General features: G+C 35.4%; 7 protein-coding genes across 10 annotated transcripts; 4 read left to right on the forward strand and 3 right to left on the reverse strand.

The window, feature by feature from the left end:
• Positions 1–775: 775 nt before the first annotated feature.
• Qua (villin like protein quail) lies at positions 776–6997 on the forward strand. Its single transcript, XM_076387294.1, has 9 exons — positions 776–942; positions 3636–3728; positions 3847–3963; positions 4081–4421; positions 4631–5393; positions 5520–5706; positions 5782–6030; positions 6117–6413; positions 6498–6997. Exons 1-9 carry the CDS (start codon positions 925–927, stop codon positions 6845–6847), a joined length of 2415 nt encoding a protein of 804 aa, XP_076243409.1. The 5' UTR covers positions 776–924; the 3' UTR covers positions 6848–6997.
• Prosbeta2 (Proteasome beta2 subunit) lies at positions 6990–8382 on the reverse strand. Its single transcript, XM_076387295.1, has 4 exons — positions 8236–8382; positions 7816–7995; positions 7406–7721; positions 6990–7338 (listed from the first exon to the last, which is right to left on the reverse strand). The coding sequence occupies exons 1-4, from the start codon at positions 8295–8297 to the stop codon at positions 7063–7065; spliced, it is 834 nt and encodes a 277-aa protein (XP_076243410.1). The 5' UTR covers positions 8298–8382; the 3' UTR covers positions 6990–7062.
• A 192-nt stretch (positions 8383–8574) lies between these two features.
• On the reverse strand, positions 8575–10789 carry Cdc6 (Cell division cycle 6). The gene is made up of 4 exons (XM_076387109.1): positions 10513–10789; positions 9502–10434; positions 9216–9427; positions 8575–9140 (listed from the first exon to the last, which is right to left on the reverse strand). Exons 1-4 carry the CDS (start codon positions 10787–10789, stop codon positions 8898–8900), a joined length of 1665 nt encoding a protein of 554 aa, XP_076243224.1. The 3' UTR covers positions 8575–8897.
• A 599-nt stretch (positions 10790–11388) lies between these two features.
• Rsfs312 (ribosomal silencing factor RsfS-like protein, 312) lies at positions 11389–13991 on the forward strand. 2 transcript variants are annotated; one of them, XM_076387353.1, is made up of 6 exons: positions 11389–11549; positions 11844–11926; positions 12331–13002; positions 13237–13365; positions 13441–13497; positions 13581–13991. In XM_076387353.1, exons 3-6 carry the CDS (start codon positions 12672–12674, stop codon positions 13790–13792), a joined length of 729 nt encoding a protein of 242 aa, XP_076243468.1. In that variant the 5' UTR covers positions 11389–11549; positions 11844–11926; positions 12331–12671; the 3' UTR covers positions 13793–13991. The 2 variants fall into 2 exon arrangements, with proteins under 2 accessions (XP_076243468.1, XP_076243467.1); XM_076387352.1 differs by having other exon boundaries at positions 13237–13497; positions 13581–13983.
• Positions 13992–14069: 78 nt separating this feature from the next.
• On the forward strand, positions 14070–17051 carry LOC143184835 (uncharacterized). The gene is made up of 5 exons (XM_076387345.1): positions 14070–14541; positions 14829–15288; positions 15370–15572; positions 15669–15808; positions 15895–17051. Exons 2-5 carry the CDS (start codon positions 14903–14905, stop codon positions 16783–16785), a joined length of 1620 nt encoding a protein of 539 aa, XP_076243460.1. The 5' UTR covers positions 14070–14541; positions 14829–14902; the 3' UTR covers positions 16786–17051.
• Positions 17052–17407: 356 nt separating this feature from the next.
• Positions 17408–20083, reverse strand: LOC143184914 (uncharacterized). 3 transcript variants are annotated; one of them, XM_076387509.1, is made up of 5 exons: positions 19963–20083; positions 18882–19074; positions 18177–18620; positions 17959–18099; positions 17408–17879 (listed from the first exon to the last, which is right to left on the reverse strand). In XM_076387509.1, the coding sequence occupies exons 3-5, from the start codon at positions 18606–18608 to the stop codon at positions 17586–17588; spliced, it is 867 nt and encodes a 288-aa protein (XP_076243624.1). In that variant the 5' UTR covers positions 18609–18620; positions 18882–19074; positions 19963–20083; the 3' UTR covers positions 17408–17585. The 3 variants fall into 3 exon arrangements, with proteins under 3 accessions (XP_076243624.1, XP_076243623.1, XP_076243625.1); XM_076387508.1 differs by having other exon boundaries at positions 18177–18693; positions 18878–19074; XM_076387510.1 differs by lacking the exons at positions 18882–19074; positions 19963–20083 and adding an exon at positions 18694–18786.
• Positions 19703–22024, forward strand: Rnmt (RNA guanine-7 methyltransferase). The gene is made up of 7 exons (XM_076387507.1): positions 19703–19939; positions 20023–20221; positions 20388–20644; positions 20770–20951; positions 21022–21231; positions 21299–21504; positions 21604–22024. The coding sequence occupies exons 1-7, from the start codon at positions 19703–19705 to the stop codon at positions 21681–21683; spliced, it is 1371 nt and encodes a 456-aa protein (XP_076243622.1). The 3' UTR covers positions 21684–22024.
• The last annotated feature ends 329 nt before the right edge of the window (positions 22025–22353 follow it).

Below are 22353 nucleotides of genomic sequence, written 5' to 3' on the forward strand. Positions count from 1 at the left end.
TATACATACATATACAGAGAACCCCAAAATCTACGATAGAAACTCATAGTTCATAGGTAATAATTCCATATAAAACTAAAAGTCCAAAATATAGAACAAAACTTATTGATGTCATATTTTGTATTCTACAATTTCAGCTCAAAAATTGCCTCTACAAAAATACAGTTCTAGGCTCTTCATAGATCCAAAGAAACAAAAGAAACCAAACAGAATCACGGTCTACTAATGACCCCATTACCCCTTTCTCCCATCAACCATCTACACAAGACTACTTTGCACACCAGTCCCGCAGGAACTCTAAAAAATCGGTTCCACAAATTCGACGCAATCGGCTCAACGATGCCCCCTGTAACTCTCTAACAGCGCGCCAAATCATCGAAGTATTCCTCTCGGTTCTCTCCATAAAACCGAATGTTACATGTAAGATACGCAACTATCGCCTCTCAACCGATAAATAACTCTTATGTATAAATCTTCAGCGGGACCAGCGGCCGTAATCGCGATCGTTAGATCACCGTTCGTTGCTCGAGCAGAGAGGAACGACGAAGGGAAAAAAAGGAACGAGATTGGCTAGGAAGCCCCTCGTGACGCAGGATAGCGTTAGAAAGGTACAGAGAACAGGTGCGCTCGAGCGAGATGCGTATACCATGGAAACCGATGCCCGCATGGCTCAACGCGTGTATTCACGAGATACACGGTCACGGGTGGCCGCCCGGGGTTCCGGGGCCCACTTCCGGACGAGTCCGCACCGCTACGGTTTCTTTTTAGTCAGAAACGTGTGGTATCAGTTGTGCTCGCGTACAGTTAGACGGTGTTACATCGTGCAAGACGCCTTCTGCCGCTTCTCCGCGCGTATCACTGCGGAATCGCTCGCACGTTTCTTTTTAAATGACGTGAGGGGAAGAACGAGTTACGTGGAGCACCATGGATTTCTCTAGACGGGTGAGTACGCGTAGATCTGCGCCGCTACGCGGGCCCCTTACGAGGAATATGAATAACGCGCGAGGCACAATCATTATTTTCTCACTCGCGATTGATAAAGAACTTGTGAAGCGTGAGAGAGACGTTTCTGAAGTCTATTCTTGCGTTCATTATTTATGTTTGTTCCGTTAAAGGCGAGGGAGGAATTGTGGAAATACTGGTGATCTTAGAGCGAGGAAATAATAAGTGGAGCGCTGATGGTATCAATTGCTTCATTGAAATGGACTTATTCCTAGAGGTAGATTATAGAGAGTGAAATCCCTCTGCTTGATATGTGCTTTAGAGTTATCGGCTTATTTATTAAGCTCCTTTTGTTTACTCTCAAATGAGTTCAAGTTAATTTTGTTCATTGGTTGTTTTCTGTGGGATTAGGTGTATTCGTTGAATCAATTGCAAGGGAATTGGTGGATACTGAGAACTATTCATTCAGAATATTATCTTCATTTTTTAATTTAAAAAAAAATGGGCTTGGATTAGGCTGGCTCTAAGCTGCAGGTATAAAAGAACACACGAGTTCTAAATTTCTGATGCCACTAATTTAAAAAAAATAGTAAAAAACAAAGGAAAAACGTTTGGCGCGAAATGCTTCGTAGCTCTCCGAGGTCGAGCAGCGAATTTTCACCTCGTCATGAAACTCCCTGGTCAAGTGGGCGTGCAGCAAGTGCAGTCACCGCTTCCTGCCAGGAACGATCATCGCGGACAGCGTATGCATGTGGACGCGTACCGTTCACGACGTGCATGTACCGAAGCAGCGGGCGTGGGCATGAATGAACGCGGGGACGTATCCGCGAAGACAATAACGTGCACGTAAATGTGTGCGTGGACGCAATCGTTGCACTTCGCCTCGTCTAGACTCGCGTGCATGCTAACGGCGATTGGCGAGAAAGAGCCCTAGGTAATACCAAGTTACGTCACTGGTACTAGAATATTTATTATGTCCAAGACAACGGCGGTCGACGTTTGAGAAAGCGTGGAGCAATTAACGAGTCACTTGTCGGGATGAAAACGTCGGATCGGAACGAAACGGTCACGCGAGGAAAAACGTAGAAAAGAAATGAATCTGAGTGTATACATAATTGTGTCAAATGCTAATTCCTCGATTTTCTAGGTCAGTTTCAACAATTAATGCATACCGAAGATCGTCGTTTGGTCCCAATTACTCACTCAAACCTTAAATGAATTTTTTGAACGGTACCATTGCGCTACACTACTTATTTTTTACCGAACGATGTACAGGGTGTTCGATAACAGGTGTCAGAAATGTTAAGGGATGATTCGAAATTAAATTTGTAGTTGAAATTTTGTTGCAAAATTATTAATTATTGAGATGACGTGAAAATACTTGTGTAATGTGTCTGACTAGAAATATATTCTACTGATTTTACTGGCTTCCCTATATCTGACTTCAGACTTAATCTACTAGCTTTCCTATGTCTGACTCAAAACATATTTTACTAATTTCACTGTGCCTGACCTGACTAATGCACGTGTCCAGTAGAATAAGTTCCTAATCAAACTCATTTCACGCGTATTATAGGTGTACTTTTAATACTCAACAGCTCGCAAACGAAGCCCCAAACAGAATTTTATCTACCTTCACTTTCATCTTATTTTATCATCCAGAATCATCCCTCAAAATCTCTGACACCTGTTATCGAGCACCCTGTATATACGCCCGTTTCTCTGTAACACTTATCCCGACATCCGGCTGAAGCATCGTCGGCCGTGAAAATAACACGGCAATTAATTTCTGATAAACCAGAATGATTATTCCGCAAATTGTGTTTTCGCACGTCCAATTGTAAATACGTGTAAAGATAAAAAGAACGATGTGAGTGCGTCCACACACACGGAGGAGGATCTCGCGGATCACCTGTGATTATAGTCCTCCCGAGGACCTCGCTCTCGCGAGTTCCCATACCCTAGTTTTCTGCCGGCAACAGTCGTGCGCGAGCACCGATCGCGTTTCTCCGTTGCGAAATTCGTGCCCGCGAGACCGAGCGCGATCAGAAAGGATCGAGCCGGTGCCCTGTTGAATTTCAAACGTAAAATCGCTCGAGGATCCGCGGAATCGGTTTTCGTGCCGCGGAAAGAGCGCCCAGTAGCTTCGTGAACCGAGGGACCGACAGTTCGCGAGCTGGCAAATGACAGAAGTATTTGGAAGGACCGATTGCCTGGTGTGTAATTAATGATACAATAGAAGACATGGTTTCGCGAGGGAAAGTGTGAGAAGAATGGAATGTCCGTGAACGATCTGTAACGGGATTTTGATAAATCCTTCACAAAGGAGAAACCGTCGCTAACGGTGTTTTATTGCATGGAATAAAACTCGTGTGATACTGTTCAGCTACGAGAGTAGTTAAGATTGTTGTCATTTTGTTCGCCGATTCTTATTACGGTTGTTTCGGGTTTTTCTTCGGCGCAGAGCGTTTTAATAGACGTTTTACGTCCCTAACGACCAGGCTGTTCTCGATACAAAGCTCTGGTATTAGGGTTTCGCGATGATAACGATATGATTGTACTTTTATGGCGAAATGATTGTGAAAAATCGCGTGAAACTTAGAATGAACGAGCATTTTACACGATTCAATTCTACTGTATTAAAAAATATATTAAAAAGTTATGTTATTTAATATTGTATCGGTGTGCTGCAGGACGACAGGAGCAGCCGTTCCGATGACTCTAACGGCGAGATCTTCAAGAATGTTCCAAAGAATAGTAGCACGTTTCGCATTTGGAAGATCGAGGTACCGTGTCATTGTTAAGTAAAAAGTGTAATTCGCGAGGTGGTCTTTTTTAGAAATTAAGAAACAGAAAGAGTGAAAGCATGAAGTGCGAAATCACCTTTTAATGTCTGTGCAATAGGGTTTACGAGTCACAGCCGTCACCGGAAGTAATATGGGATATTTCCTCTCGGAGCTGGCATATATTATATACGCTGTGTCAGCGAAAGACGGTCCACTTCCTTATCCCGGGATGCCGGTAATTATGTTCAATTCTTGTTCCAACCACATTCAAATCCTTAAGTATGTGTCTACAGGATGTTCGACAACAGGTGTCAAAAATTTTAAGTCCTGTATGATATTTGTTTCAAATCAGGTAAAGGATTTAAAGTCAGCTCCAGTGGTCCGTGTCATTCACTTCTGGATCGGTTCCATGTGTAACTCCACGATTTCCGGTGCTGCTGCACTCCGAGCAGCTGAACTGGATTCTCAAATATCTGCTACAATCTTACTAAGAGAGGCACAGGGCCGAGAAAGTTCAAGATTCCTTGCGTATTTTCGACAACCTCTGGTTATCGAAAACTTCCATTTTGAGACACCGAGCTGCACGTTACACAGAGTCACTGGTATCGCGATTCCCATACTAACAGAACTCGAGAGACTGCACTGGGACCAGTTCTGTTCACGGGACGTCATCCTCGTAGAGGTTCTTTCCAAGTAGGTACCAAGCGTCTAAGATGAATGTCCCAATAGCCGACTATGTCTCGATATCTGGACACTATTGCTAATTTTATTTAATTTTAAGCATTTTAAGCGTCCAAGTATTGAGACATTTACTTTAACATCGTCAAAGAAGTTATTAAACGATTTACTCTAATACTAGGTAAAAAAAGGCTTAATGAAACAAGAATGTCTGATTAAAATAGGGGCATCGTGTTCCTGTGGCTAGGATCGTCAGCCGATCCACTGCACAAACGACATGCAGTGAGCATCCTGGAAACAAGAAAAGAGAACAATAATGGTCGCATCATCGTCGTCGAGGATGGCTACGAACAAACTCTACCAGAAGGAGAGAGACAACTCTTTGCCAGTATTTTAGAACCTTCTACTAGAGTGGTTCAACCAGACCGACCTCACAGAATTAACACGCCTAACCCTGTCAAATTATACAAATGCAGCGAGCAGTCTGGTAAATACAAGGTCGCAGAACTGAAGTCTGGACCGATTCTCCGATCAGATCTCACATCTGAAGCCGTTTACCTAATCGATCGCGGTGAGACTGGCGTTTGGGCCTGGGTTGGATGCAACGTGAATGCTAGAGAAAAGTTGGAGGCGGTCCGCAACGCTCGTGGATTCGTGAAGAAGAAGAACTACAGCAATGGCGTGTCTGTTGGGAGAGCCCTCGAAGCATACGAGCCTACAGAGATGAAGGCTCTTGTTAGAGGCTGGGAGATTTCGAAAACGAGACCACTGACTCTACCACCCAGTTTTGAACCTGATTATATGAACGAGAGACCGAGGATGGCGGCTGAGTGTCAACTAGTGGACGATGGGTCCGGCGAGAGGACTCTTTGGAGGGTGAACAAAAAGGAAGGAATGGTCCAGATAGAAGACAAAGGGATATACTACGCGGAGGCTTGTTACATAATGTGTTACAAGTATGGACAAGGTCGCAGGAGTAGAACCATTGTACGTTTTATGTAGAGTAATGTAGCTTTCATTGTTAAAACACAGCACTTATTGAATGTATTTAGAGGGCTCACTTTTCAATATCTGAAGATATTGAAGTGATTCGAAGAAATGATAATTTTGTAGGTTTATTGTTGGGAAGGGGTCCATTCTATAAAGGTGGATCGGGAAGCTTCTTTGGAAGCAGCTTGTCGTTTATCCGAAGACACTTCTGCTCAGCTGGTGAAGGCATGCCAGGGTAGGGAGCCACCTCATCTGCTTCAGATTTACGATGGGAAATTGAAGATACTTGCTGGAAGGCATCGTGATTCACGTGAGTAATACAATAAATCTGTAATATAATTAACTGTCTAAGTTGGAGTACATCATCGGGAAGATTACATTGCAGCGCCACAAAAATATCTCGTTAGGGTCTTTGGCTCTACCCCATACATGTCGAAAGCTGTTGAACGTCCATTAAGATCGAGTAGCCTCGATTCTAGTGGAGTCTTTATCCTCTTTTCTGACATGCCTGTTGTATGGTGCGGAGGCAGAAGCACTGGAGATGCTAGGCAAGCATCTCGTCGACTCGCGCCAAGAAACGCGTCTCTAATGATAGAGAATAAAGAAGATGATGAGTTTTGGACAGAACTTGGAGGTAGAAGCTTACTTCAAGCTTACATAATCAATTTTTCCGTGGGTTGAAACCTCATAATGTATTCAATAATTGGCTCTATCTTTAAGGTAAAGGCTCTTATGGCACAGAGACCATCGACATCGGAGAAGAGCTCGAAAAGCATTTGTACCAATGTTTAACAGAAGGCGAAACGTTTGTTGGTGAAGAAGTTCTTGGATTTGGTCAGAATTGCCTTCTTCCAGAAGCAATTTGGTTACTAGATGCTGGAAACGTGATATGGGTATGGGTCGGAAAATCTTCGATGCCTAAGTCATTAAGGGAATGTGTACATGACGCGATGATATTTCTGTATACTCATCCAGCTGGTCGAGATCGGAATACGACAATTTCTGTGATTAAACAAGGTACAACAGATCATTTTTTTTTATGAAACAATCCAATTTTTATGATTTTTAGAGACAGCAAATTCGTTTTATCTTCTGTTCTAGGAATGGAACCATCAACATTTATAGGACTCTTCGATAACTGGAATTATAATCTACTGAGGGACTATAAATCTTTTGAAACATTTTGCACACTCTTACATGATAAAGAATCGCTGCCAAAAATACAGACATCGTCGAAGTCATTTAGTGACTTTGATAATTACGTGAAATATCCTCTTTCTATGTTGAAAAACGAACCGGAAAATTTACCATCCGGTGTCGATGTTGCGCGGAAAGAGATGCATCTTACTTTTGATAACTTCATTGCAGTTTTTAAAATGGAACCTGACGAGTTTGTGAAACTTCCTGCTTGGAAGAGGCAAAGGCTGAAGCAATCGGCTGGTCTCTTCTAAAGTATAAATCTTCGTCCTTTTATTATAAAGCTTGTATGATAGTTATTATAATATAATCAAAACGCAACAAATTTTTTCATACTTTATCATTTGGAATTGAATTTATTAAATGGAGAAACATAAAAATAAAATATAATTTCAATTATGATAGCTGAAGTTTTATTCATTAAAAATTCACAGATTATTTAAATCAAAATTAATAAACTAGTTGCATTTCAAGATGACGTATCCATCGGTTCTGATTCAATTCTACGAACACTTTCCTTTTCAACAATTATAGGGTAAACTGATTTGTTAAGTACAGCAGTGGTACCACGTTTATATTGATAAGACATATGACGCTGCCCTTTTACATTTGCAACATCATATGGCCGTAAATAATCAACAGAACCTTTACGGATGACACACAAATCCACGTTGGAACCAGAAGCCAAGTCATTGAATACACCAGCACGTATGGCATCTGCTACAAGTTCTTTAGCTTCTTCCTCCTAAAAAGATTCTTAGATACATGAAAGAAATACTATAGAAACATAGAAAAATTTTAGTTGCACTTACTGTCATGTTAGGTTTCCATTTACTTTCAAACACAGCCATTGCAGCCAAAGATCCTGAACCCATGGTGGTATACATGTGCTTGTCTGCTGACCCATGAGGATAAATGCAATACAAGTGTGGCCCATCAAAATCAACACCTCCTAATATCAAAGCTGCTCCAATATTGCCTTGATAACGAAATAGCAATTGTTTGATCATTGCATTAGCAGTACAAACTGGCACCAAACGGCCAGTATTTAAACGATGTAACTCCAATCGACTTGATATCATCTGTGTTGTCATTTCAGTGTCTGCAGCCGTACCAGCACCACAACAACTATGGAATTAAAAATTAATTAATGCTCAACTAAACAAAGTAGTAAACTTAAGCCAAAAAATTTCATTACATCCTATTTCAATAAAATACTTACTACATATTTTGAGCAAGATAATGAATTTTGCTACAATTTTTATCAGCAACTATAGTGCCTTCCGTAGACCTTGTATCACCACCAAGAACCACCCCATCTTTATAAACAACACCAGCAATTGTTGTTCCTGTTTTAACTGCTTTAGGTGACTGAAATCCTTTCTTTACTAAAAAGTTGTTTCTAAAAGAAAAATATAATTAAATGAAATTGATAGATTCTTTAATTCTACATAGTTTTTTGACTCCTCCAGGAAATTTCTAAATGTAAATCATTCAAAACAACAGATACTTTCAAAAAATGACACAGCAATATCAAGCAAGAAGAGGTTACATACTGTACAGTGCTGTTTTCCGATTTTACGATTGGAAATTTTATTAATATGAGTTTTTTGCATGGTGAAACTTTTTAATATTCAATTACCTCTGACAAAGATCAAATGAAAATCCTGGTGGAGGAATTTCAGGCACAAGTACCGAAGACATGATTAGAAGTTTTCATACAGGTACTGCCACGAAAAGAACACAATTGAACACAATACAAGACTCATCCGAAGCGGTTTGTAAAGGCTAATGCACGTTGAAGGACTGCGTTTTCATCAAGTTCTCATTTGGAGGCGCCTTGAAACGCAATAGCCACGTAGTGACGAGTTTACGAACTAAACTATGAAATTTAAAAATTTTCAATTTCAACATTATTTATTTGAATGAATAGGAATAGTACATGAATAGAGTATTTTAAAAAATAGTGCATTTATTAAACAGAGTAATATAACAAATACTCACGAAATAAAATACTAAACAAAAACATATTTTAATTATTACAAAAGGTATTTTAGAAAAAGTATAATAACGTGCTGTATCATAAACTTTGGATAGTACTTTCATGCTGTATGCACTGTTACGTTAACTGCTACACAAGTACACCAGTTATGATCATACAACGATAAAAAGAAAACAAAATAAAACATTCAAAGTTACGATTTACAATTTTAAAACTATGGTCACGCGTTATTATAAACGTATACGATTCCTTCTGTCACTTAAAAATATAATAATCAGTCTAACAAAGTATAAATATTTAAATCAACATCTGCCTAAACACGATACGTCATTAATAATTTCTGCCATCATATTTTTGTCTTGCAAGGCTGCATCCAATTCTTCTTGATCCCATTCTAAGTTAACTTTTGACAAACGGGGTTCCTTTTTAGTCGTCAATTTTAAAATACCCCTCGTTTCTATTAGCGAACATAAACTAACAAATTCAGAAGCATCAACAGCGTGAATATTACGTTTTTTACAAACTTTTTTGTACACTTCATGCAACTGAAATAGAAATATAACATTAAATAAACTGTAATGCTTTTGATTATAAATTTAAATATTTTTTGGCATACTTACTCGTCCTATTGTCACATCTTTGTTCCGTCCTTTATTTAAAATAAGCAGAAGAGAACATAACAGCAACTTCTGCTGCAAAGGAAACGTGCTTTCTTCTTTCCCAATATTTTGAGATCCCCCATAAACACCATTTAAGACAGTAATAACTTCTTTCAGATCTACTGGCTTCTCTGTTGCAGGCTGTTGCTTCTTAGGACTGCCAGTGTTTGTCTCTGTAAAAGAATGTTAATATTTTTAAAAACTAATAACTAATGAATATAACTTCATTCTTAAAGGTAATATGTACCATTATTATTTGTGGGTTGTAAAACATGCTCCAACTTATGAAACTCTGCAAGCTCTACTACTCTTCTACTAATATCTAAAGCTCTCCTAATATCCCCTGAAACAGCAGCAACTTTCCCAGCCAACATCTGCATTGCAGTTCCAGTAAACAGATGAGATACCTGAGCTTCATTTAATCTCTCAGATATTATACTACATATTTGTTGCTTTGTATATGGTGCAAAGTGCATTAATCTCGGTTTCAGGTCACATCTAGCCTGTAATCTAGGCAACATTCTATCTGTGAGATCCAAAGCATTGGCAATACCAACTAAAATGAGCCTAGAATCTTTGATCGATGGCCACTCAAAAATAGAGTACAAAACAGATTGCTTTTTGCTTTCCAATTGGTCAATCTCATCTAAAACCAGCATCAACATTTTATGCTTGGATGCTAAGTATTTCTCAATGATCATTTTACTATGTTTTGCAGTCTTTAAGGCTGTTGTTAATCCCAGCTCTTGTATAATTTTTGCATAAATTGTGGCCGCAGATTTCATAGTCGTACAATTCACATAAACTACTTTAAAGCTGGACTTGAATTTAGGTTTCAGCATGAGCTTAGAGAGGCATGCTGTTTTCCCAGTCCCTGGAGGCCCCGAAACATACAGAGAACCCGATGTTTCATTGTTCAAATGCTGCTCCATGAATTCCTGCAACTCAGCTAGTTCTTTTTCTCTACCAGGCAAACTTTCAGGTACAGAGCTATGCAAAGCTTTACGAGCATTCCGATATTTTTCTGAGCTAAACAATTTCTTTGGAACTAATTTCTCCTCCTTCTCTGGAGACGATAGTAAATTCAATTTATTTAGCAGACTGGAAGGAGTGGAAGGAGACATCACTGGCCCTGCTTTTTCTTTCTTCTTTTGTTTTGGTGGTGTGGAACCATGGTCCTCTGAAAAAGACACACAATTTTCTCTCTCATCATTGGTACATAAAAAAATTTAGTAAAATGTAACAGAAAAAGATATACCATCGGATTCGCTAGATTTCCGTACGCGTCTTGGAGTACTAACAGATTTCCCTTTGCATATTTTCACATTATTTTCCACCAACGAATTTTCTACATCTGAGTCCGTCTCTGACTCGCTGCTGCTTAAGGTAATAACTTTCTTCACAGTCGGAACATATTTATAAGTAGATTCTCTAGCAGTCGCGTTAGTAAAATCTTCTTTCGGGACGTTGCTTTTGGCTCCATAAAACGAACTCTTTTTCCGTATATTGAATGCAAGTTTCGTTTGAACACTCATTTCCCACAACCCTTAAGATTTTAGAAGACACGCGAAAAGTTTACTTCTCTGGCAGGAGAACTTTCTACAAGCTTCAAGCCTCTAACACGAAACCCTTGACATCGTCTCGTTACCCTTTAACCTGAACACACAACTTCGCTAGCGGTACGAACAACAGTTTAAAACCAGTTTGCTGTTGCTATTCAAAAAACGTATTGCACAATATTACGCCATTTATCTGAATCTGTATTTTCCACGATTAACTTATCGTTCAAAATCAAAGAAATATTCACATCACGCAACAAGTGCCGCACGTCGCAATTTTTCGCGGGAAGGTGCTTCAAACGCGGGAAATCGTAGTTGCGTGAAATAGGAACAACGGACGTTTCTATTTTCGCGCGAAAATGATTCTATATGAAAAAACACGAGCATTAGGACCAAGCAATACGCAATAATATAATACTATACAAATATTAATTATTTTTTGGGACAATATGATTAAATAAGTCGCTTAGATCATTGTCCAGGTTTAATACTGTTTAATTTAGCACGATTTGACATGTTTACATTCTGTTTCTGTTCTATCGTTTCTAGGACCTCTGGAGGAGAATTTGAGTACTAAGCTACAACGTTTCCGGGGTACGGAAGGAGCGTGTACTTCTCTTCTGCTCTCTTCCATATTGGCTTTTGAAGTCGAAGGAGACAGCGGCATACGAGTCCGCATTAATCGAGATATTCTAGAATAATCTAGAAATCTCGTACTCAGAAAATGAGAGCGAAGGTAAGCGTTTATTACTGCTTTGCTGTTAATTGTAATATTTTTCGTGGAAGAGTTTGTTATAGCATTTTTCTTGATCGTTTAAGGAAACGTTTATTGTATCGACGATATGTGTGATTTCTTGACATAATAGTAGACACGCGGTTTTTCCTGCAAAGAATATTCGTTTTTTGTAATTTTATTAAAACCTTCTATTTAGCGCTTAACGTTTATTTAGAATTTAGTGTATTGTATTGTAATGCATATTTGACAATGTGTACGAAGAGAGGTTAAGCAGAGTTTACTTTTGTGTTGTAGTGGCGTAAGAAGAGGATGCGCAGGCTAAAGCGCAAAAGGAGGAAGATGCGTGCGAGGTCCAAGTAAATTTTATGTTCGTCTCTGTAAGTGTGCTTTTTATGGAAAATTCTATTTAATTCGGAATACTGAAAACTATTCAACGTATATGCCGAAATATGAGTATCTTTAAGACATAGTGATTCACATACGTAAAATCTTTATTTTCGAACATATTACGATTAGAATTGTGTGGGCACTCGAAATTATGGGTTTCTATTAGGTCGGAGGGGATCCTAAAAGTTTTTTCCCGCGATGTTGTCTGTTCGTCAGCGATTATGCTAACCACCTTAAAATGAGACTCAAACTTAAATACACTCTTGATTTGATTCTGTTGTATTCCTATAATTGTTACACAGAATAACCTTAATCGTGAATAAACGAAACTACGCAAAAGTGAATCCATTGTAATTGGTTTTATTGTACTTAGATCTCATTTTATTTGTTTCAGCTGTAGGAATAACAACATCAATTCCATCAGAACGAAAATCCAGCCCGAATGACTCTTAAACAGTTTGACATTTGCTACCACCGTTTCTACGCAGAGAGTTACATGCATTTTATCGATGTACGCATCTTGGAGAATTAAATACATTTATTATTCCAAACATATACAAATTCTTTTCCTTTAGTTCACCTAAAACCTTCATAGAAAATATTTTTTAAAAAGTATCCTAAATTTTATCGCATATAATCGTAAAATATGCAGCATGGGCCTCAGATTTCATTGATATCGATAACGCATTTTGGTGAACGTACGTAAACATAACCTTACTTTTACGCGTGTTCAATATGCGAAGTTGCTTGCTACAGAATTTATTACGAACAACAAAATTATTTCATGAATCTTTCAAACTTTGCCCGAACAATGCCATAATTAATTCACGATTAATACAAGTTAAGAAATTTTCGAAATATAATAAAACAGAAGACAGTAATGATGAAAATGCGCAAGAAAGTAAATATAACCTAGCCGGTTCTATCAACATTACGCATAAAGCGTTTGACGACAAAGATGCAGAAATTATTCTCGACACTAGCGAGAGACAACAAACGATTAATATAGAGGATTTACAAATTGAGGAGGTACATCATGATCCTTATGAAGGACTAAATTTAGAACGTAAGTTGACACAGGACAGGTTTATATTTTCACGTACTTAATTAATATTTTAGGATTGAGTAGAACATCAATTTTCAAGTATCGAAATTTGAACCAGAATTTAATAGTAGTTTCTCGTAAATAAAATAATTATCGTGAAAGTGGTCTTTATGTGAGTTTCGTGGTAATTCGGTTTGGGGTTCTACTCTACTTAAAAACTGTAATTATTTATTATTAAGCGTAATTGTTTTACAGGGGGTGAGACTGGTGTATTCGAAATAGAAGACCTTGTGCAATTATTACGAAAAGACAATGCTATAAACATCTTTGTGGTTTCACTGCCCTCTGACAGAGCATATGTTGATTACATAGTTGTAGTCACAGGTAAATCACAGAAGCATATGAAAGCTCTAGCTGCATTTGTCCGTAAAGTATATAAACTGAAAAAACATACTGCAGATCCATCAGTTAAGATTGAAGGAGAAGCATCAAAGGATTGGATAGCTTTAGATTTAGGTATATATATTCTACATTTTTATTCTATGCTATTAACATATTTGTACAATAGATATTAACATTCTTCTGTTTTATCTTTCTAGGAAATATTGCACTACATATTTTCTCAAAGTCTGCCAGATCAGTGTATGATTTAGAAACATTATGGTCAATTGGTCCTGATTTTGATGACAATAGTAGAATTACTACCGATATAGATATCATGAAACAGTACAATGAATTTTTATCTGACTTTCAACCAATGGAAGACAGTGATAAAACTAACAATGAGATTATAAAAAGTCATAATAACTAACATTTACTGTATTGTCATTTTAAATAAATATTCGAGATAATATAAACTGATACCTATGATCACATACCACTTCTATATGTATTCTATTGTAAAGTATAGTAATTAGTAAAAGAATACTACACATATTTCAAACGAAAAATTGATTTTTTTTAAAAATACTAAAATACTATTTTTTTTTTTTTTAAATTCTTTTATCAGAAGAAAACAATTAACAAAAAATTACAACTTTAAATACGTTTTTTATGCGATATGCACGATTGCATTCACGTACGTATGACTAACATCTTTCTTTTACACAAAGGACGTATTTCCCCCGCCCCCGCTTCTGTTTCACACCTTCATCATTAACAATTATCCTTTCTGAGTAATTCACTAGGCGTCCATATTTGAAGAAGCTTTATCACGAGCTGATGGAATGAAATCTTATCAAATTATCTACACTCATTCGACACACTGATTAATCAATCCGATACTCACGCACTTACACGCCCTCATCTCTACTTAAGTCAAGGCAAATCCATGTTCGTATTTCGCGTGCTATAGTGCAATTACGACAGCTTTAATTCGTAATATTTTCCGCGAAAGCATTGTCATTCCTATATTCCGCATGTAGATTTCGAAATAAACGAATAAATCTTCATATAGTAAACTTGAAACAATGTGTTCCTATAGTAAAATAGGAGTAAAATTATATTTACGACAAAAGTTGTATGAAAGTGGGATTTAATTTTCAACTACATATTATTTAGGTAACGTATTCGAAATTTTAATAATTATTATTTTGTTTCCCATAAAAAGTAGTTTTTGTTTTTTAGTTTTTTATTAAAATACATATTGTTTATTTTCTGCAACAATGATATAATTCAAAAGTGACGATTTTTGGAAAAAGAAAATATCAATATTTAGTGCAAAAATTGTTTTTTTTTGTTTTATATTAATAACGTAAAATCAACAAGTTTCTAAATTATGTTATTGTTGTTACATTATACATGGAGCATACAAAATTATGTATCTCATTTCATAATTCTTATTTCAGCTAAATATGTAACTACATGAAGATATCTAAAAAACACTGCTATTAGAAAAGTGCATATAACTGAAAGACATGGAATGATAGAAAAATTGTATACAATGGAAAGTAATTCAGATACACTGTGTCGGAGAAAGTCAACTCAGTTTCTGCAAGTTCCTTTAAAATCGACTGAACAAGTTTATTTGGTCTTCTTAATTCCAACATTGATCTCTTGTATTATATATGAAATTCACTTTTCTGCCGACCTGGTTGTTGCTTTCCAACATTTCAGAGAAAGTAATCCAATATGGGGATGCTGTACCATTGGGTTTATGTATGCACCAGCAATTGCATATTTTATATTGACTGTTTCAAGGCCAGATTGGTGGATGACAGATGATGATAAACTGACTAAAGGTGTATTCGGTTGGTTTTGTATACAACTTTGTCAGCTGGTTGGCTTTATCTTTTTTGCTCTTTATAGGTATAGTTATTTTACCTTTAAAGCTAATAATTCTAGTGACAATTTGTACTTTTATGTTATAAAAATAATTTTTTTTTCCAGATATGCTGGTCTCATAGTGTTATCTGTGGATGCTATAATTTTATCTGGGAATGAGAGAACAAAGACTTTAAATATAGCAGCCACTCCTGCAGCTATAGAATTATACTTTTTTCTGCAAGCTTGGTTTCAGGCAGTTCCTCAAGCTATTTTCCAAACACATTTACTTTTTCGTGAAGCATCATTTCATCAGACACATCAATCAGGTAATGTAATTTTTTCTATTTCTATGAAATATAATTTAAATTACTTTTATAAATATGAAGATACTAATTTCACTAACAGTTTATCTTTTTTTATAGTGGTCATAAAGGTGCTTTCCATTCTGATGTCTGTTGTGATAGTGGCTGTTCAGACTACCTCTTTTCAAAGATTTGAGAGCCAACGTGTTAATGGGAGGAAATTACCATGGGCAATGTGGCTAAAAAAATATTGTGTGCAGGTATTTTATAATAATTAATTATATACACTATCATTTCAATTTGTTTAGTCTTTACTGAATACTCATTTAACTTGTCTAATCATTAGGAACTTTCTGATCTCGAGGAAAGAACACTTTTAAAATTACCTGATGTAAAGGAAGAAAATACTGTACGTGCAAATGATGCAACAAAAGACTCTGATGAACAGAAGAGCTCTGCAGAAGAAAATGAAAATGACAATAAGAACGATTCTCGCGTTTCTCTAAATCGTCAGATATCTATAACTCCTCCATTACCACCAAAGAATGCACATGTTACACCACCTCCAACCCCTATAAGGGGAATTACCACCGTGGCTCCTTTGCCCATTCCAGATGTGCCAGCTCCACCAAGACCAGATTCTATTTGTACAAACACGGAAAATTCAGAATTCAAAAACGTACTTACTAAACCAGTATCTGCTGCAGAATTCGATAAGACTCGAAGTTTAAAAATTCCGCAACGCAGGTATTCAAAAAAAGGTTTAGAAGAAGATGATCCTGTAGGCAAGTTTCTAGGGTTTCTTTGGTGGTTTTTTTTCATTTTGGCGCGTGTATTGACTATTGCTGTATTCTATGAATTTTATCCTGTTTATTTATTTATTGTACTTAGTATACATTATGTTGTTATGTTAGTATATCTTTTTTATTATGCAAAATATTATGATATCATCACATTTTTTGTTAATTTATGGTTGGGATTAGTTTATATATTTAGTTTAATTGAGTATAGAATCAAATTCAAGTACGCAGACAAATGGGTATTGCCATACCATGTCTTTGTATTACTACAAAATACGTTTTTAACACTAGCTTGGTATTTTTATGCGGACTGGGATGGATTCTGGTATAGTTATGTGTTTTATGTTATTTTCACAAGTATGACACTTTGTATTTTATCAACAACAATTTATTGCACTTTACTTAAACCAAAGAAACGTAGAATATATACCAGTTGACAAACAATTACGATTATTTCCTGGTAAAAAATTCATTGAAATGTGATTTGATGTATGCTTTAATCTATTTCTAAACATTAACATAATCGTTCTTTTTATATTTATATAGATTTCATTCATATTTTCATTCATCATATAAAGTAGGTAATATTAAAAAATAATTATTTAGTAACAGAAAAATAAATCTATAATTGTATTTTACATTATAATATTTTTAATGTAAAATGACGTACTGAGGACTGATAATGATTGTTAGATTTAGTACATTAAAACTGTATTTATCATATATCACTATAAATTACAGGTAGCTGTATTTATGTAATATTTATACAAAAATGATTCGCCTAGAAAACTTTTATAAACGGTTACTATATTCGGCAGCATTTTTTTCTGCAAATTTTATACTTGTACAGTAATATTTACAGTCGTATGCGTATATATACAGAGATAATTCTAGATACCTATATGAATACTTCTAAATATTAAAAAATATATGTATATATAATTATATATATATATCATTCAATCTGTGTTTCTATCATTAAAGACATTTTTACACATTTAAGTCAATTACTTATCTTGTAACAATATTTGAGTAGAGATTTATTAGAAATCATTCAAGTTCACGGTATCGAGGAATAAACTAAAAAATATATTCATAAAATACATCACATTATTTATATCTGACTTTAAACTTGGCAGAAAACCACTTTCTGATTACTATTATCGTAGTAGTTCAATAAGAAACTATTAATAAAGGAATATTAATAATCCTTCCTTGATAAAAAATACATGATTTCTCATACATGTATATTAGAATCTCTGTGAAGGTTTCCCAGTTGTGCTTCAAACAAAATGTCATTCAATAATTTCTCAGCTATTATTCTTTGGTCTAGTCTCATATTTCTAAGTTTTGCTGCCACATTTCGTCCAATTGCATCAAATTCATCTTCTACTACAAAGGAATTATTTTGTGGTATTTTTAGGAGGTCTGTAGACTCAGTTTCTTCTGATTTAAGTCTACGAATTACTGGAGATTCTGTCCATTCATTGGATGGTTCATAAGTTTCTTCATTTCTTGATTCTTGTTCCTCCTAGATGAAACAATAAATATATTATCCTTTCTTAGCAAAATATGATTATCCTTATTAGAATCACAAACAAGATGCTTACTGCTTTGTAACATTTCCTGTATCCTCGTTTTGTTTTGACAAATTCTGGACACTTGTCATTTGATAAGTCAATGTACACCATGGCAGGCTTTCTCTGATTTGATTTAGATTTGATTTTATCCATCATGAGTGGATGTACCCTCTGTAAAATATTTAAATTTAATAAACATGGAATGACTGGATTATAATTTTAATAGTATATAAATTAAAATATTTTACTTTAATATGACTTAAAAAATTTCCTGTAGACTTCAGATTTCCATTCAAGTGCTTATGGCACTGTAAACATCGAACTGTTACATTACTATCCTCTACTCTAATCACACTGAAGAATTCTCCATCAAGAATGGCTGGTAATCGAATTGGAGTAAGAGTCACGCTCTGATGAGCATTTGACTGTATTGATGAGATCTGACAGTGTGACTCTTGTTGATGTTGCTGCTGTTGCTGTTCTTGTTGTTGCTGATGTAAAGTTGGTGTTCCATGGTTCTGTTGATTTTCTACTTCAACAGACTGCATAGAAGTTTGCCCGCTTACTGCTTGGGATATCTCACGCTGCTGATGTGCACCATCAATTATGCATTCATCGAAACTTTCAATCTTTGTTTCATACTTCTGCGTAGGGAATGTATCCATGATCTTGCGATACATACAAAATTCACTCTAACAAATAAATACATTAAATGAAGAGGCTGACAACTTAAATAGATTCTACGTAAACAATGATCTCAGATACCTGTAATAAAATAAAAAATCATGATTTTCACTGACAGTAGAATAAAATACTATTATTTATCTTGATTTCTTATTGAATTTTAGATAAGCTGTTAGATAAGGATGTCATACGTATAACAAATCTAGATCAGATAATAGATGAGACCAAGTGCTACAAGTTAAAGAAATTCCACTGTATAACTTACCAACTTCGAAAAATAAAGCTACAATTATATCATGCGAAAATTTTCCATTGTGTAATAAAAAATACCCTCGCTAAGATAAAACCTTCAACTCATTTCCTCGGGTATTGCGGCTGTATATTTATTTAAGCCTAATTAAGTGTGCCGACTTGAAGGCTATCGTAAGATACGGAATGCGTGAAAACGTACGTTTGGCAGCACTGTAGTAAATAAACATATCGATGAAAATTCATTTCATTTTAAATAAATTTGTAACACATGAACAATACAATTTCAATTCTTACTTCTCTGATAATTATTCTCTCGAAATACGTTAGTTATCGTACTCATACAAAATATATTTATCGCATAAAATGTGTAAATATTGTGAATATTTCTCAATTAATTATGAACTTCAAGAATAGTTTCTTAAAAAAAAAAAAAAAATATAAGGAAATTTTATATATCCTTTTATGATTATTAGTAATAAATTATGTAAATTGATAGGATTATGTCCACGTAATGTTAATAAAAAAAGTATCGCTTAACCTCTATAGATTGCAGGGTATTTTTATGAAATATAATTCATGTTGCCAGCATTGATAATACCGGTTCATTGCATTGGATATAAAGCAATAATGAGGAACTATAGGCGCTGCAGTTACTATGTGTGTATAGTACGACGTGTGTGACTGGTCGCAAAAGGTTTGTTTTTATTTGAGCTTCGATCAATGGAATGATCCGTGTAGAAGTGTTGCAGCACATCCATCGGCGTATACAAGCACATGTTTGTTGAGACAAAACATAAGTAGGTTCCTCATATTTTGCTAGATTGTTTCTTACGCCGAGATGTCTGCGCCTAGTCTCGAAGAAACAAAGGAGGCCAAGGAAGAACAAGGTACACCAACAGTATCAGAACAAGATACCGCAAAAAAATCGTCCGATTTGAGTTCACAGTCGTCGAGTTCAAAAAGAGAACACGATCATGAAACAAATGATAAAAACTATACACAAGCTAAAAAAAGAAGAAAGCATTCTCCAGGGCCAGAGTTGCATAAGACACCAAAATCTGATCCTGAACAAAATGTATTTAGAAATATATTTACTACCTGTTTTTAATCCTGTATTAGTTATATTTTCTTTGCTCCAATGTAATTTGTATGTTACAGCTCAATAATACTCCTTCTGACCTATCTACTGGTAGCAGTAGAGAGAAAGAACCTAGTAAAATAGAAGAAAGCAGTAATAACACAGTATTAGTCGCTGAGCATTACAACTTAATACCAGAGAAAGATCTTTCAGCCAGAAATCAAAGTCGTATCTTATATATGAGGAACTTCAATAACTGGATTAAAAGCATGCTTATATGTAAGATTGTGATTCATATATACATATAAGGTGTTCCAAAACATGTGAGCATAACTTGGAAGGTAAATTCAATTAGGAAGTTATACCCACATGTTTTGGAACAGCCTGTATGTAAGTAAAAAATTACATTTTATCTTTGAATAACTAAAAAAAATGTTATTTACAGGTGAATATATAGATAAAGTAAAACATGGTAAAGTGCATGGATCTTCTTTAAGGGTATTAGATATGTGTTGTGGAAAAGGAGGAGATCTCCTTAAATGGAAAAGAAAAAATGTAACACACGTTGTTTGTGCGGATTTAGCAGAAGTATCTGTTGAGCAATGTCAACAACGATATAATGACATGTTGAATAGAAGTTCCAATGATAGAGGGTTTGCACCCATTTTTACTGCTGAATTTATAACTGCTGATTGCACAAGGGTATGTAAAATAGCATAGGAAATAGAAAATTAAAGCATGCAATTAATCTAACGAAATGTTAGATGTTATATTATTACGTAGTATGTAGTTTGTCAATGGAAATTGGTTATAAAGGAAAGTTTCAGGTGCGCTTAAGGGAAAAGTACAAAGATCCCAGTATCCAATTTGACTTTGTCAACTGCCAATTTGCATTCCACTACAGTTTTGAATCACTACAGCAAGCAGAATGTATGATGAGGAATGCTAGCGAATGCCTTAGGCCAGGAGGATACTTTATTGGAACTATTCCAGATGCAAATGATCTTGTGTACGTTCATATTTTATTGTATCTACTCAAAATATGAAAATTATTTTAAACAACTCTTTTTTTTAAATAGTTCTAGGTGGCAAAAATGTGATGGTAATAAATTTGGAAATGACGTTTACAGTATAGAATTTTTTTGTGACAAAAAACAACCGCCACTTTTCGGCGCTAAGTATAACTTTCATTTAGAAGAGGTTGTCGACTGCCCAGAATTTCTTGTTCACTTACCCATTCTCCGTAAATTAGGTTCGAAATATGGTTTGGAGCTTGTAGTATTTGAAAGGTAAAAAAAATAGTACAGGGATAATTTGCTTGAAAGTATGCAGGACTAAAATTTTATGTTATTACAGATTTGACGATTATTATGAACGTATGAAAAACGAAGGTAGAGTATTGCTCGGTAAAATGCAGGCTTTAGAGACTTATCCACCATATCATGACACACCCCTTCTTGGTAATCCTTCGCAAGACTATCAACATGCTGTGCAATACATGCAAAATTTACCAGGTCATCGTAAAGTCGGTACTTTGTCTCGACCAGAATGGGAAGTTATCTGTTAGTAGAAAAAATCATTTTTCTCTAGTATAAAAAATACTATTAACATTTTATTATCAATATCATCACTGGAGCACTAATTATTGTATTTGTTTGCAGCATTGTATGCAGTATTTGCCTTTCAAAAGTCAAAAGTTGCCAGAAGTAGTGAAGGGAAGCCAGAAAATGTAAAATCATAAGGACGAAAAACTTGATAGCATTAATTTAATAGTTTAAAAATGAGTTTCAACAATTATGATCATTGATTTTATATTGTACAAACTAGTCTGTTACTGTAGAAATACATACATGTATGTATATGTAACTATAGTATACAGTCACCTATATATTTTATATAACTTTTTTTAAATGAATTCCAACAATACATCACGCATAGATAGCCATATGTATTATAAATTTTCATCTATATTACCATCTGTAAAAATATGCTTTATATAAATGACATGGTGACAAGATAATTATTTAAAATATGTAAAAGATATTGCTGTCTATTCGATAATTTCAAATATACTGGGTTAAGATCTGAATTGAGTCATTTATTAAATAAAACTTGTATAGGCTGCTCTAAAATTTTTCAAGTAAAAAATGCATATAAATATAAGTTTATAAACTCCTTCCGAGAGTTATAATAAAGATGTATAAATTGTAGATCCATTGACCTCTACTTAAAAACACTAAAAAAGTATATTACACAATCAAAAAAAATACAGAGGCACCCATTATACAAAATCAGGGTTAAGTTTCATGTTTACAAGGAAAATAACCATTAGCACATATTACTGATCTATAATACTTTATTAAATCACTCTGTGGTACATCGCATAAGAACGCAGAAATATTCTACAAGCG

Source organism: Calliopsis andreniformis, chromosome 10 (genome assembly GCF_051401765.1).
Source record: "Calliopsis andreniformis isolate RMS-2024a chromosome 10, iyCalAndr_principal, whole genome shotgun sequence".
In the NCBI taxonomy this organism is placed as follows: domain Eukaryota; kingdom Metazoa; phylum Arthropoda; class Insecta; order Hymenoptera; family Andrenidae; genus Calliopsis; species Calliopsis andreniformis.